The following is a 15,356-nucleotide window of genomic DNA, read 5'->3' as shown; positions in this document are numbered from 1 at the left end:
ATTATAAACCATTATATACCTGGTCGCTTGACTTTTTTGCCGAGCATTCATTATTGAATAATTGTTAAACCATGAATACCTCATATATTACCATTAAGACAACACTCGCCTCTATATTCCAAACTGGTTAAAACTGTCTTAACTGTCTAACCCATGATATGAATCATCATTGCATGTTATATAATCCTCTTTCATAAGGAAATTCACGCCAGTGCTATACGAGCACTTAAACTACAAAATGGTAGTAGTTGTAAGTGAAACCTACTTACGGCGGAATAATAGTTCAATATCATTGTATTAAAGTTATAACAACTTTACAGAGATATGTTTTAAAAGGTTATATTACTGAACTAAGGAAATTATCGCCTATAATTTCCCTTACTCATATTCCACATTTGTATGTGTTATTGTTTTTGCTTGTTTATGGATTTGTCTTAAACACCAGTATTTTGATTTCATAACTACGAATTTACTATGAAATCTTGCGACAACGGTATTTTTCCCAATTTATAGTTCCTTTCTTCACTGAGTATGTAATATGCCGCTGTCCTCAATATTTAATAGTTCACTTATTCCTATCGATTAATTCTACCAATGCTGAGATCTGAAAATTGTTGAGATGACTGACTATATTTCATAAATAACATTCGGATCCCTCGCAATGTAATTTGAAACTTGTCTTTTTTTGGTTGTACCAATTAAAAGGCATTAATTTGTTGTTGTTGTTGTTGATGATGTTGCTTTTTTGTTGTTGGTGTAGGTGGTGGTGGATGCTGTTGTTGTTAAATCCGTAATATTTCTTTAAATTTTAAAAATAAAGGACATCAATATGATTGTTTTTTCAATATACTTTTGTTCTGTATTATGCAATATAACAACATCCAAACCCATGAATGTTCATTACAAATTTTGTTTCAATAACATGTTGTTAGCAAAAAAGGCGAATTCTCAAATACACAAAAACTTGCCTATTCATGACAAAATAAATAAATGTGCGGGCGGGTGCCAATGAATTAGTCAAGTTTGTATTGCAAACCTTGCATTTTATGAAGCAATTTATAGACTGTTGACATCAGGTCCGTTTCAATTTTTTGGAAATATGAATATGAGCAAGTTTCATATGCACCGTTTCCATGAATTCGGTGGTGAATATAATTCTTTCGAAGGATATACATAATCAGACCTGTGCTTATCATGTTACCAGACCCACAAGCTATTATGTATATTATTTCAAATTGGGAGACGGTCGGAAAGCTGGATGTGTGCATAATGTGCACAATATGGGTTGCGATATTGGCGCAATTATTTAAACTCGATTTCGATTTAATGTTTGCTATCTTTTTTTTAAATTATCTCAATTAAAAACTAGACATAGTTCATTTTCATTGTATTTTGTATGCTGTTGAGCATATTTTTATCTAAAATGATTCAATCAAAACACCATGCACAGTAATAAAGCTCACGTAAAACATGGACAATTATATATGAATAGAATGTTCCGAATTATCCTCTTCGTATATCAACTCGTTTCTATGCAACGCAATACTTTATTAAATCCGATGAAGATATGGACAAACACAAGGGGAACAGTGAGAAACAAAACAGAAAAAAAACATAAATATGTGATATGGCAGAGTATAACTAATGGCTGAAAGATGAATACCTAAATAAATGAAAAAAGGTACTACTTGCATACTATAACAGGTGCAGGTGCATTTATAGACGTAAACCACACCAATAGTATTTTTTGTAATACTCCATTGCTCCGGAAGGAAGGTAGGAGATGTAAGTAACCAAGAACACTTAAAAACGTTAATTAAACTAATTTCTATCTTTTCCGAGCTGCAGCATTTTATCATGCCACATGCAGGGAATTTAGCGATATGTTCCTTATTATTTTGAATACATTAAACCTACTCATTGAAAGCTTGCTTTATTGACAATATGAGATAAAATGTAAAAGGAAACAAACTCAGCCATGTGAAGTTTATCCCTATGAAGCACACCTATAACATCTGAAGACGTACACTCAAATTAACCCAAGGCAGCGATGGAGCTGAGGGTATGCGTCGAAAGGATGATTTCGGGAACCAAATTGTAGAGTCGTATTTGTAAATCTTTATTTAAGCGTGGTTCTTTAGAGGACATAGTTAAGTTCAATGTGTGAGAAGTTAGTAAATGAATGTCCAGATAACAATCAAATGAATGTGGTTGTGTGCAGTTTTTGCCAATATAATGTTTAACATTAACTTCAGAAATATGAACCGTGCAGGCAAGTCCATATCCTCTTAAATATATCTCGTTACGGTTTTACTCATTCCTTTCTTGGTATGAGACCTAGCACGCCATGAAAAACTGATCAGACAAAGTAAGTGGAAACGTATATCTTATTAAATAGTTACTTAATCGTTTTCCTTAATTCCTTCTTAATATGAACCGTTCATTCCGCGCCATGCGAAACACATCCTATAACAGAATTTAAGACATAAATGACATGGTGCACATGTTCGAAACACTACATTTACATGACAAAAAAAGTAAATATGTGCAGTTTAATTTCCCACTGATATTCAAAATTCTTTGAATTAGTTTTACAGATGAACTATTCGTATTATTGGGTCAATTGGTGTTGTTTTGTACATTAAAATGAAATTAACACGACTCAAATGCCGATGAAGTTATTGTTGATTAACAATGATGTACTGGTGAAATGTCTGAAGTAACTAGTTATTGATTATATCAAATTTTGATTATTATTTGATTTATATTAGATTTATTTTGTTTAACATTTACCAAACTATGCTATCGAAATAATTTAGTAACTATGCAAAAAAGCGGAAGCACGACGCAAGTGTGTGGAGTCCGAAGGACTCCACGCGTACTTTGACCAGCCCAATTGCGTTCATATCCCCGATAATGAGATCAAACCCGCATTTCATTATTTATATTACTAATAGTTCATTATTTCATTTAATAATTGTTGAAAAAATACATCATTTCATTTAAAAAAAACTTTCAGTAACCCTTTCCTACCCATTCTGTAAATAGAACGACCCGACTGTATCCGGAAGCATTTTTTTTCAAATGACGTCGATTGATGAACGCAATTGCCGAAAGGCAGTTCATTTAAGGAATGGAAGTTGAGGTGTAAATATTATTATTATCTACTGCACCCACTCCGCGAGTTACTAAAAATATACACAAGGAGCGCGAAACTTGAGTTATGTATGATTAACAGATAGTGAGTGTATTAAAGTGTCACCTATCGTACAATAAGAAACATGCACATTTTGGAAATGCATTGTAATTTATCCACACGCTACGCTCATTTCTTAATGTTGCTCAGTTTCTCTTTATCATTTATATATTATAGTTAAACTCACAACTAGTAAATTGATGTCCACAAGGACAAACTCGCATCACGGCTCAATACCGATTACACTGAAATAAGCTAGCAATCGTTATATGAAATGCGTGATACGGTAAAAAGGTATATGACCAACCTATCAAGTGATATTCCTAATTTCTCTATCTGTGTGGAAAGGAGTCGGTGCTTTCACAGAGACTGAAGGTAAACGTTTAAACACCATTTTATGAAATTAATAGAACAATATCTTGTACTCATAATTTTATGTATTTTAATTAACTTTAAAAAAAGAAGAAAAAAAAACATACAGTTCCATTGTTTTGACCAAACGAAAAAGCAAAATAGAACAATTTCTTCCATATACAGTCGAAACTGGCTATGTCGAACTATGTTATCTCGATGTTCGGGTTATGTTATAACTTTTCCGAAAAAAAAAATCTGTAAAATAAAACATATGTATTTTTATATCAGTTATATCGAATGTTCGTTATCTCACAGTTTTTTCGAGAAGTCAAATCGACTTCAACATAGCGGTTTTTGACTGAATTCAGGTGTAAGCACGATAAACAGCAGAAACAAGAATTCGTTGTGTTAAGGCAAACACTTATCAAAACCTTAAATGTTGTTTGGTACCCCTTCTCATTTACCCCCAAGATCTGCTTATAAACTACGTTTTGTTTTAGGTTGTTGTTCAATATTGCAATAAAGAGTCATTAAAACTGGTGTAAAAGTTCTTTTTCCGCAATCACATTGTTACATGTCAAAATGAAAACAATAGGAAAACAATTAAGAAAAATTGTTTTTAAAACGGCATCCTCGGCTTCAGCGCTCTCACTTCTTTAATTTGGTTACGCTCACATAATTTACAGATTACATATTGCATCTTCAACACGTCATATAAGTATCCGATAACAAGAACTGTATGCAAAAATGATAGCAATGTCGTCTTAATTTCATTTACCTCACCAAGGAAAACTAAGCAAAAATTTATATGCAAATGTCGAAAATTAAGGCCACAAGTAAGGACATTTGTTTATATGCTGTATAACTCACTTTATATATGATCCAAGAGGCGCAATCGATAAACTGATTGTGCTATAGAAGTTCATCTAATTGGTTTGGTAAATAGTTTATTAATTACGTGGTTGGATTTCTATTACAGTATCCAAAGTATATACATACAATGTAATATAAAAGATATAAAAGTAAAACAAAAACTGTTACATGTATGTGTTTTTACACCAAAACATGTAAATCTTGAAAAAAAAAATCATAGCAATGTTTTATCAATCCTCAAAAACGTACTTTTAAACTGCTTCAATGAATTGATGAGTTTCAATATTTCTTTCATAACTAAATCTCTGAATAACATATTTTACGTCAGCGTATATACCGCAGTAAGTATCATAATTATTTCATGTAACTAAACAACTTGATAAAGCCGAATCATAGTAAGTCGAAAGTAATTTTAAAACGATTTTCATTTAAATATTTATATACAGAATCAAGCTTTGTAACATAAACCCCGTTTTGTGGCACAGGGTAAACGCCAAGGGCATAGAACACAAAAACAAACAGTCACAAAGCAGAAACATGGGACAACAGCACAAAACTCCACAAACAACACAGTACATTTATACTACATATATAAAAAAACTGGTGTGTTTATCAAGGATTGTTAGGTACCACCTCGGAACGGTTAGTAAAATGTTCATATACTGGGGGTCTTAACCAGTTTGTGTGCACAACCTCACTCTTATCTCATCAATCCCGAATAAAGTAAACACGTAAATGGTAAATCTTGTCAAAGTATACATTAACTAGACGAAACCTAATACTAAAACAAATACTTATAAATCAACCCAATAGGTTAACCCTGAGTACTTCTATCATTAGGGATCCCAGCTCTATCTGCAGACGAAGGAAAACAATTCAGAGTATCTAATGCAAAAACGTTTCAAAGATATAAAGTCTCAAGTCAAAAAAGTGTATAATTAATAACATAACAAGAATAGTGAGGTTACCTCGATACTGTTATAATGATATCATACTAGGGCCTGTATTTCGTCCCGAGTGTTTTAGTTTTCATAGCAAGAAATGGTAACATCAAGTGTCCATATACGAGAGGTCGATCTGAAATACGTTGATTGGAATCGATGCACAATATGCCGATTATTTAGAACTTTGTAAAATTTAAAACGTTGTTAACGTCATCTTCGAAACTCTCAATTCTCTGGAAATGTGTAGTCTTAAAAGAGTTGATGCAACTGTAGCAACCGTATTTGTTTTATCTAAAATATCATGCATCATAACATATTTCACCTTAAAACGTTCGTTGTTTATCACGTTGTTAATCTTTACAAAATTCTTAACAATCAGCCAAATGTTCTTCATTATTCATATCATTCATTACTGAGTTGCTAATTATCGTAACATTCTCCAACGCAGATCCTTTAAAAGCACAAACCATATCCAAAATTTGAAATGAGTAATTTAAAACCCCAGTGAACTCGTGCTCAAGTGAACACGTGTGTCACTGACCGTGCCAAGGCATTTCTTCCATTATAAATGTTAAAACTATTTCGATGGATGTTTGATCTGGTTGTTGTCTGCGTACGTTTGTCTATTCTTTCAGTTTCGTTTAGGCACTTATTTTGTGTCCCTAAACACGGTTTGTTTGTGAAAGGTTGACCACTTAATTTGTCCATGTAGTTTCCATTGTATTACCTATATTGATTGAAATTGTATGTATAATTTGGAATTTGCATTCGGCTTACTGGTACCAAATTTGTTTTGTTATTTTGATATAAAATTTAATTTTCACATTAATATTATAAAAATTATCCTAATTGAATGGTAATTATGTCTTCCACCAATCCACCTACCAGCTCCCCCCCCCCTTGAAAATAAACGAAATAGATATATTGAAAACTTATTATAATAAATTTTATCACATCATAACAAGTCATATTCTGTAAACTTTTTTCATTCATTGATTGGAATACAGTTTTTAACTTTTATAGTTCATGCCATTCTCAGGGACCACACGTTTAAAGGAACAGTTACCGGCGACAATAGATGGAAGAATGTTTCTGAAAACCATTTTTGCAGGTGTATTCCTCGCGTTGGTATTCAATTACGTTCTACGTACCATTATATACTCGTAAGTACTGTCACCAACCACTCCAACCCTTTCCCCACACACAAATGAAAATAAAAAAAAAACAAGCAAACGCCTAAATGCTTAACGGTTGATTTAAAAATAATAATAAGCAAACGATTAATTTGTATTTCTTTAACACTTTATTGGTATACTATCTTTTTTTTTTGACTGGAGAAAAAAACCTTATTATTAATATGTGTCATTCCATTTTCAGGAGCACATTAAGAATAACAGTTCAGACCGGTGATAAGCCCCGACAGAGTCACACTGCATGTGTATTTCTAACGCTCTCCGCGGATGGATATAAGGCACTGGAAAAGAAGCTAGAAGCACGCTTTAATCATGATTTTTCCCGTGGACAAACAGATACGTTCGACGTACAAAACGTTAAGGTATATATTATTTTCAAAATAAAGCCTGGTTACTTTCCATTATATGTAAAACAAATATCAAATTGTCTGTTTTCAATAAATTGTCACTCTTTACCATATCACTCGCATGTCAGTTATAAGGGACATTTAATACACGTTATATTATAAGCATCAGCATTGTTTTTGCTATACGCAGACTCACTCCCTACTCGTGGTATGTTTTCTTCATTAAAGCTACCTTCCGAGGTTGACAGTATAGAACTATCCAAGTGTCAACCAGGTGATGAAATTGACTGGTATATCGACATTGTTAGAGTGCAGAATATGAAAACAGGATCATGTAAGGAATTTCCAATTTTTCGTAGACTGATATCGAATGAAGTAGTCGTCATTCACAATTACGACACCTACTTACCGAATGATGACTTCTACAACAAACGCCCAAAGATGCTAGGTATGTTTTAAACTATTTAGATATGCACACATAGAGTAGTTGTGCTTCCAACGCATGTTTAAGGGCGTTCCACGGTGAAAGTTGGTGGTGAAGGTAAAAATAAAATCTCTCAAAAGTTTATGTTTTAGTTGCGAGAACCAATCTGTTTCAGAAATAAAACAAACAAGCTTTGCAACAAGGTTTCAGATAATAAAAAGCTAAGCAAATTTAACGAAAGAAAATTTTAGCATATTTTGCATTAACAAGCATTTGTATTTTTCGGAAGTGTCTCGTATATATAAGTATGTTTTTGTGTGTCAAAATATGTCACAATGGCCCAAACTTTACAAAATTGTGTTGATGTGGTTTCTTGATGATATATTTAAAAGAGGTTTATATTTATATCCATGTTACAAAAATGCAAATATTATTTTTTTTTCTTAAAATACTCGCTACAAAGCCACAATGAGCTTGAATTAGTATTTTATATCATAAGATCTTCCAAATTTTGCACTGTTGAAGGCATTAGAAAATTACAAATGCATGTAGTTCTTTATTGCAAACATCATTTGATAAAAATCATGCAATATTACAGCATATTATGTAATAAACCAAATATTTATATAAATTTTAAACTATACAAAAATATGACACAAATGCTAATTGCAGAACGAAGACAGCGCGAATTAGAGACAGCGAAGCGGGATTACGAGTATAAATATGAAGATAAGCTACCTGTAATGGTGAAGGAACTACCAGACGAAGAGAAATTTTCATTTTTGTACGAGATGTTTCTTGGATTGAACCTCGGAAAATTTATTCTATTAACAAACGAATTTGAAAACACAGATTGGGGACAAAATATTGAAGACGTAAAGGATATTTATAAGCATCTTAATCTAAAACCGCCCGACGATTTAGAACGGTAAGATATCTTACTCCGTTCTTTTTTAGTGAGATACAGTGTTAATTTTCTCGGCAATGGCACAATCACATATTTCTTTCCAGATGGAGGAGCGACGAAAAATTTGGTTTACAACGCCTACTTGGCGTTAACAGCAACGTAATCCGTCGGGTTAAGGACATGACTCAACTACAAAAGCTTAACGTACATGAAAACGACGTGTTACCCACTTCCGGGGAGCTCACAGTCAAGAAAGCCTTCAATGAAAATCGACTTTTCTTCGTCGACCACAGCATTATCCAGGGCTGCCCAACAAGCGAGGGCATCACTCTTTGTTCGCCAATAGCTCTTTTTGTCCGTAATGAATTTGACAAGATCGTGCCAGTGGCGATTCAGCTTTTCCAGAATAAAACAGAAGATAATCCAGTATTTTCCCCGAATGATGACGAAATAACCTGGCAATTAGCCAAGATGTGGTTCAACAACGCCGACGCACAAGTGCACCAATCAATATACCATCTTGGGTATACACATCTGATCATGGAAGGCTTCGCAGTCGCTGCACACCGTCACTTATCCACTTCTCACCCGATATTCAAACTACTGGCCCCCCATTTTCTTTACCTGATGGCGATTAATAAGGGGGGCATGAGTCTGCTACTCGCAGAAGGAAAAGCTTTGGATAAAGTTATGTCTTCAGGCGCAGCAGGTGGTAAATATCTGATAGCTCAATACAAAACAAAATGGCGTTTGAATATTGAAGGCACACTCCCAGCAGATTTGGAAGCTCGTGGGGTAGGCAAAGAAGTAATTCCCATTTATCCGTTCAGAGACGATGCTATGCTTACGTACGATGTTATCAAAAGGTATGTGCATCAGTACGTGAATCTATATTACAAAGATGAAGATGTCCTAAAGGGTGACGAAGAAATACAGAATTGGCGAAGTGATATAACTCGCCCCGAATCGCAAGGCGGACTCGGGATTCTCGGTGTCCCAGGAGAGAACGATAGATTTCAAACCAAAGAGGATTTGGCTATTGTGTTGACAAGTATCATTTACACGTGCAGCGTCGGACATGCAGCGGTGAACTTCAAGCAGTACGACGAGTACGCCTTCCCCTTAAACTACCCGTCGAAACTAAAAGGTAAGCCTCCTACTGACAAGACGACGAGACGTTATTTGCGTGACATTCTATCAATTCTTCCTCCAAAACCTACGCATTACGCACTTATGGAAGTGGCAGTTATATTGAGCAGTCGTGGAACAAACAGTCTCGGGGATTTCGAGGTAGACTTCATTCATGACCCAGCTGCTGTGGAATTGGTTAAAACGTTTCGAAAGGAACTCGAAACGGTTACTAAAATCATCAAGAAGAGAAATGAAGAAAGGCCTCAAGAGTTGCAGTACGATTATCTGGATCCCGAAAGAATCCCTAATTCCATCAGCATATAAACACCATAAAAGAGATATGTGTTTCCCTGATATAAACTGGTTCGTGTTTATGTTGTTCTTGTTGTTGGTGTTTTGATTAAAAGTCTAATTAAAATGGCAACTATTTTAAACATTTCGGTCTAAATTGGTAGAACTGTAACCCAATGTGTAGATTTACTACACCCCTAACTAATTCTCAATTGCAGACATATTCATGTAGTTAATTTCTCGGAATGAATAATACCTGATCCGTCTTTTCTTTGCTTTAAATCTGACAACTTGAACATAAGTGATGCAGGGTTTGAACGTTTTTTGTACTTTATATCCATCTATAATCAGATTGGTTGTTACCAGTAGTGTCTATAATTGTTTTGTGCTTGTCAATATTCATAATGTCTTTTGTTTGTCCTTGTCTCTCCCCTCTGCGCTAATTTTACCAAACAGGTTATTTAAATTTGTTCAAAATAAGCAAAATTGTTTATTTATTGGTTATCATCTTATAAATTACTTTAACTTTTGAAATCATAAAAAAATGTGCGAAATACCTTAAAAACTTATCAGAGCTTTATAAGATTTGCAGCCATTAAGTGTAATGTAAGTGAAATGTAATTCTAAGTTCACTCTTGTTAAAAGATTTGCCATATGTTATTGATACATACTAATTAACAGAGATTGTTTAGTTATATAGTGTCTGCAGCGTTTTTCTATCATGTTTATGTACACATTTTTACTATGTTTCGTATAATTCAAAAATTAAATCATTTAGTTCATGTTATACCATGATTTTTTCAAGCGAATACGATCAAACTCTAACTCTTGTTAAACTGTATGCTTTATCAGCACACAATACTTTGATTGATATTAATTTATTTAATGTAGATTGGTGTGTTAGCAGTGATTTTTATATATGAGTTCTAAAAAATAATGTACAAAATGAAATTATAATATATGTATTGGATTGGACATGTGAATACGATGTAATTAAACGCTAACTCGTTCGAAATGCTTAAACGGCCCCCGCCCGTCCACACCCCCCAATACAGGAGAAATTAGTAATAATATACACCATTTCGGACTAGGAATTGTTACAATTTAAAGAAGGGAGTGCCACAAAGCCCCTCCCAACACTTAAAATATTTCTCTGTTCTGGGGGAGGGGCGCAAGGTTACGCCCCTAAGTTACGCCCCCTCAAACGTCAACTCCTGGATCCGCCCCTTTAATGTATAATACCGTTCTTTAATATTGACTTATCATAAATCCACAAGCAATACATAAGTGCAATGCGGCCGATTTCCATTCCGCTGGCATCAAGTTGTAAAAGTATAGTTGTGCGAGGTTCAAATGACGTCATTAAACAAAACATTGAGTCATTGAAACAACATTCATAATAAAATCATATGTTTTTAAATACACTGTTAATGGCCTATGTCCATATGATAACAAATGTAGAACTAGTAAATCGTTACACATTTAAACTGAGGATATTTTACTACACATATGCAAATACACATACTGCTTTCTATAATCAAGATTTTTTTTTACATATGTAACTTTGATATAAACCACCTATACATGGTTATGTACCACATATATCCGGATGACTAGGTTTCCTCAATTCAGCTAATTACATGTAAACACGCCGAATTCTCGAGTTATTGTATGTTACCGCTACCGCTTCCCGAGTTATATATGCTATTGCAACAACTACCAGAGTTATTGCATGTTAGTGGACCCACAACTCCAGTTAATGCATATAACTGCACTTACTATCCGAAATATTGTGTGTTACTGCACTCACTACCCGAGTTAATGTATGTGACCTCAACCGAATCCCTTGTTATTGCATGTTACTGCACCCATTTGCCGAGTTCGTCACACGCATCCCGAATTATTGTATGTTACTTCACCCACACTTGAGTAATTGCATGTTTCTACACACACTTCCTCCGTAAATGCATGATATTTCACCCGCTAACAGAGTTATTGCATGTTGCTGCACCCACTACCCGAGTTAGTATATGTAACTGCATCTGCTTCCCGATTTATTGTATGTTACTTCACCCGCACCTGAGTAATTGCATGTTTCTGCACACACTTCATGAATAATTGCATGCTTCTGCACACACTTCATGAATAATTGCATGTTTCTGCACACACTTCATGAGTAATTGCATGTTTCTGCACACACTTCCTGAGTAATTGCATGTTTCTGCTCACACTTCCTGAGTAATTGCATGTTTCTGCTCACACTTCCTGAGTAATTGCATGTTTCTGCTCACACTTCCTGAGTAATTGCATGTTTCTGCACACACTTCCTGAGTAATTGCATGTTTCTGCTCACACTTTCTGAGTAATTGCATGTTTCTGCTCACACTTCCTGAGTAATTGCATGTTTCTGGTCACACTTCCTGAGTAATTGCATATTTCTGCTCACACTTTCTTAGTAATTGAATGTTTCTGATCACACTTCCTGAGTAATTGCATGTTTCTGCTCACACTTCCTGAGTAATTGCATGTTTTTGCTCACACTTCCTTAGTTATTGCATGTTTCTGCTCACACTTCCTGAGTAGTTGCATGTTTAAGCTCACGCTTCCTGAGTAAGTGCATGTTTCTGCTCACACTTCCTGAGTTATTGTATATTTCTGCACACACTTCCTGAGTAATTGCATGTTTCTGCTCACACTTCATGAATAATTGCATGTTTCTTCACACGCTTCCTGAGTAATTGCATGTTTCTGCACACACTTCCTGAGTAATTGCATAATATTTCAACAGCTGACGGAGTGATAACATATTACTGCACCAACTACCCGAGTTGTTGCATGTTACTGCACTCACGTATCGAGTTATTACATGTTACTGCACCCACGTACCGAGTTATTACATGTTACTGCACCCACGTACCGAGTTATTGCATGTTACTGCACCCACGTACCGAGTTATTACATGTTACTGCAACAATTTACCGAGTTTTAAAATGTTACTGCACCCACGTACCGAGTTATTACATGTTACTGCAACAATTTACCGAGTTTTAAAATGTTACTGCGCCCACTACCCGATTTGTAACAATTAACTTTTCACACTTCCTGAGCTATTACATGTTACTGCACTCACTACCCGAGTTATTACACTTACTGCAACCACTACCCGAGTTATCTGGGTCACTCAACCTCTGTCAGGGCGGCGTTTCACTGAGATGCATTTCTTTTGTTTAACTTTCAGTTAGTTTAAGATGTTTCAATAAAAACCGTTTGTTAAAGCGCCTCTGGTTTCTTAATAACACTAGAAGGACATGTGACGATGCATCAGGTTTTTAATTACTTCTGTGTCATGAATTATTAATGGCTTAGCCATTTAGGTTACCTATTGTACCTTACCTTACGTAGTCCGTGTTTTTTATCGAAAGTGATCAGTTCAAAACATGCATATTCAGAAATGTGGCGCTTATATTCTCGACAGTCGGTTAGGATGTATTGACCAATAAGACAGCTGAAAGGTTTCCAATACAAAAAGGCTTTTTGAATGTATCAATCAATGGCAGTGGTCCTGAGAATTTTTAATCTTAACACGCGGTAAGTTTGTAGAGTAAGCAACAAAAATAAAACACACATGTCAGTCATGATTAAATCAAATTACTGTCATAAGCATTGGAACATTTGTTATCATCACAACAAACACATAATCAACATGACTTAAAGGCTCCTGTGAATACTTGATATAATGTGGAATTTATGAAATTACTAGATCACACTGTAGATAGTCAATAAGATTAACCAATCAAGTATGTAAAAGTGCAAACTAGTCGAAAGATACCATGTGGATAACTTTACTGTGTTATACAATGGGCAGCAGCTGAAACATTTAATACTGATAACTATGAATAAGAAACTCGTTCTAAAGAAGTATTGTTATTTGATTATTTAAATGACTATATATCTCTACTTTGTGACTATGACTTAGAAAAACGTTCTTGATAAGTATTGCCATTCAACTGACCTAATATCTGCATGCTTGTGACTATGACTAAGGAACACTATTGTATTTCAACCAAATATCTCTATGCTGATTACAAAACTGAGGGACAGGTTCTAAAGCACTGTAGTTAGTCAGCTGATCAAATATCTCTATACTGGTGGATTTGAGCAAGAGCAAAGAGCACGTTCTAGAGCACTGTAGCTAGTCTACTGACCGTATATATCTATACAAGTAGCTACGACTTAGGAACACGTACTAAAGCACTGATATTCATCAATTGATCATATATCTCTTTGCTGGTGGTAGGACTGATGGGAATGATCTAAAGCACTGTAGTAAGTCAACTGACCGTATATCTCTTTACTGGTGACTTTAACAAAGGAACACATCTAAAGCACTGTAGTAAATCAACTGACCGTATATCTCTATACTGGTGACTTTAACAAAGGAACACGTACTAAAGCACTGTAGTAGGTCAACTGACCGTATATCTCTATACTGGTGACTTTAACAAAGGAACACGTTCTAAAGCACTGTAGTAAATCAACTGACCGTATATCTCTATACTGGTGACTATAACAAAGGAACACGTACTAAAGCACTGTAGTAGGTCAACTGACCGTATATCTCTATACTGGTGACTATAACAAAGGAACACGTACTAAAGCACTGTAGTAGGTCAACTGACCGTATATCTCTATACTGGTGACTATAACAAAGAACACGACTGATGAACACGTTCTAAAGAATTGTACATAGTCAACTGATAATTTACATGTCAACAGGGGACTATGACTTTAGATCACATTTGAAAGCACTGTACGTGTCCATAAGGAAATGGCCATATAGCTGTATACTGATGACTATTACTTGATTCCCATTTGAACGCGCAGTAGTTAGGCAACAACATATACGAAATATATCAAACGCTCAAGTATCAGGATATGTTCTGTACACTCAGCATTATGTGGTTGCTTATAGTTACAAATATTTGCACAAAAACACTACAGTAAGTATATGATATCATGTAACGAGTCTTACATGTTTGGTGGAGGTCAATAGGGCTAATATTGACCATCTACGCATAATGTTCGGCTCATGATTACTTTACGCAAATGTTTAAATCCAAAACAAGTATTTCTTGTAGACAGTGTAAGTAAAATATCATAAATGCATCTGTTCTGTTGTGTTTTAATTTTGCCTCTGGTAATGTCAACAAGTTTATTTTATATACTCATTTACATGGTATTTAATGCCCTTTAAACATTTGCTAGCTAAATTTCTCTGATAGAGTACAAAGCTTGTATTGTTATTAAATAGAGTACCTTAATAATAAAAAAAGGGTTTCTTCACACAAAGCTATTTCACAATAACTTTAACTGTGCCTTGTTTACAAAACACAACAACTAAACATTAAACAGGGTTAACTTCTAAACCCCAAGTTTAAAAACTTCGTCAAAGAGGTCAGTAACCTTTTATAGATTGTCGAAATATTTGACATAATTAACTATAGCAAAACATCTTTTTGATTTTTTTTATATAAAGAAAACAAGTAAAGACACCACGATTTGTTTCAAACCAGAAGAGAAGAAATCAGAGTAAGAAGGACAAGATCTTACACGAAACCTGATTTTTGTATACATGTTTTAAGCATATGTATAACTCCATGAATGCTTACCCGGTACTATCAAAGGCCTTTTTGAAA

General features: G+C 34.7%; 1 protein-coding gene across 2 annotated transcripts; it reads left to right on the top strand.

Moving 5' to 3' along the window:
• The first annotated feature begins 3,404 nt into the window (after positions 1–3,404).
• LOC128212091 (polyunsaturated fatty acid 5-lipoxygenase-like) lies at positions 3,405–10,355 on the top strand. 2 transcript variants are annotated; one of them, XM_052917349.1, is made up of 6 exons: positions 3,405–3,571; positions 6,391–6,530; positions 6,745–6,922; positions 7,136–7,355; positions 8,004–8,259; positions 8,343–10,355. In XM_052917349.1, exons 2-6 carry the CDS (start codon positions 6,394–6,396, stop codon positions 9,691–9,693), a joined length of 2,142 nt encoding a protein of 713 aa, XP_052773309.1. In that variant the 5' UTR covers positions 3,405–3,571; positions 6,391–6,393; the 3' UTR covers positions 9,694–10,355. The 2 variants fall into 2 exon arrangements, with proteins under 2 accessions (XP_052773309.1, XP_052773310.1); XM_052917350.1 differs by having other exon boundaries at positions 3,406–3,571; positions 6,407–6,530.
• Positions 10,356–15,356: the final 5,001 nt, after the last annotated feature.

This window comes from Mya arenaria, chromosome 12 (assembly GCF_026914265.1).
Source record: "Mya arenaria isolate MELC-2E11 chromosome 12, ASM2691426v1".
Lineage (NCBI taxonomy): Eukaryota > Metazoa > Mollusca > Bivalvia > Myida > Myidae > Mya > Mya arenaria.
Note: the sequence above shows the minus strand (reverse complement) of the source record. Positions and strands in the feature narration are given on the sequence as shown.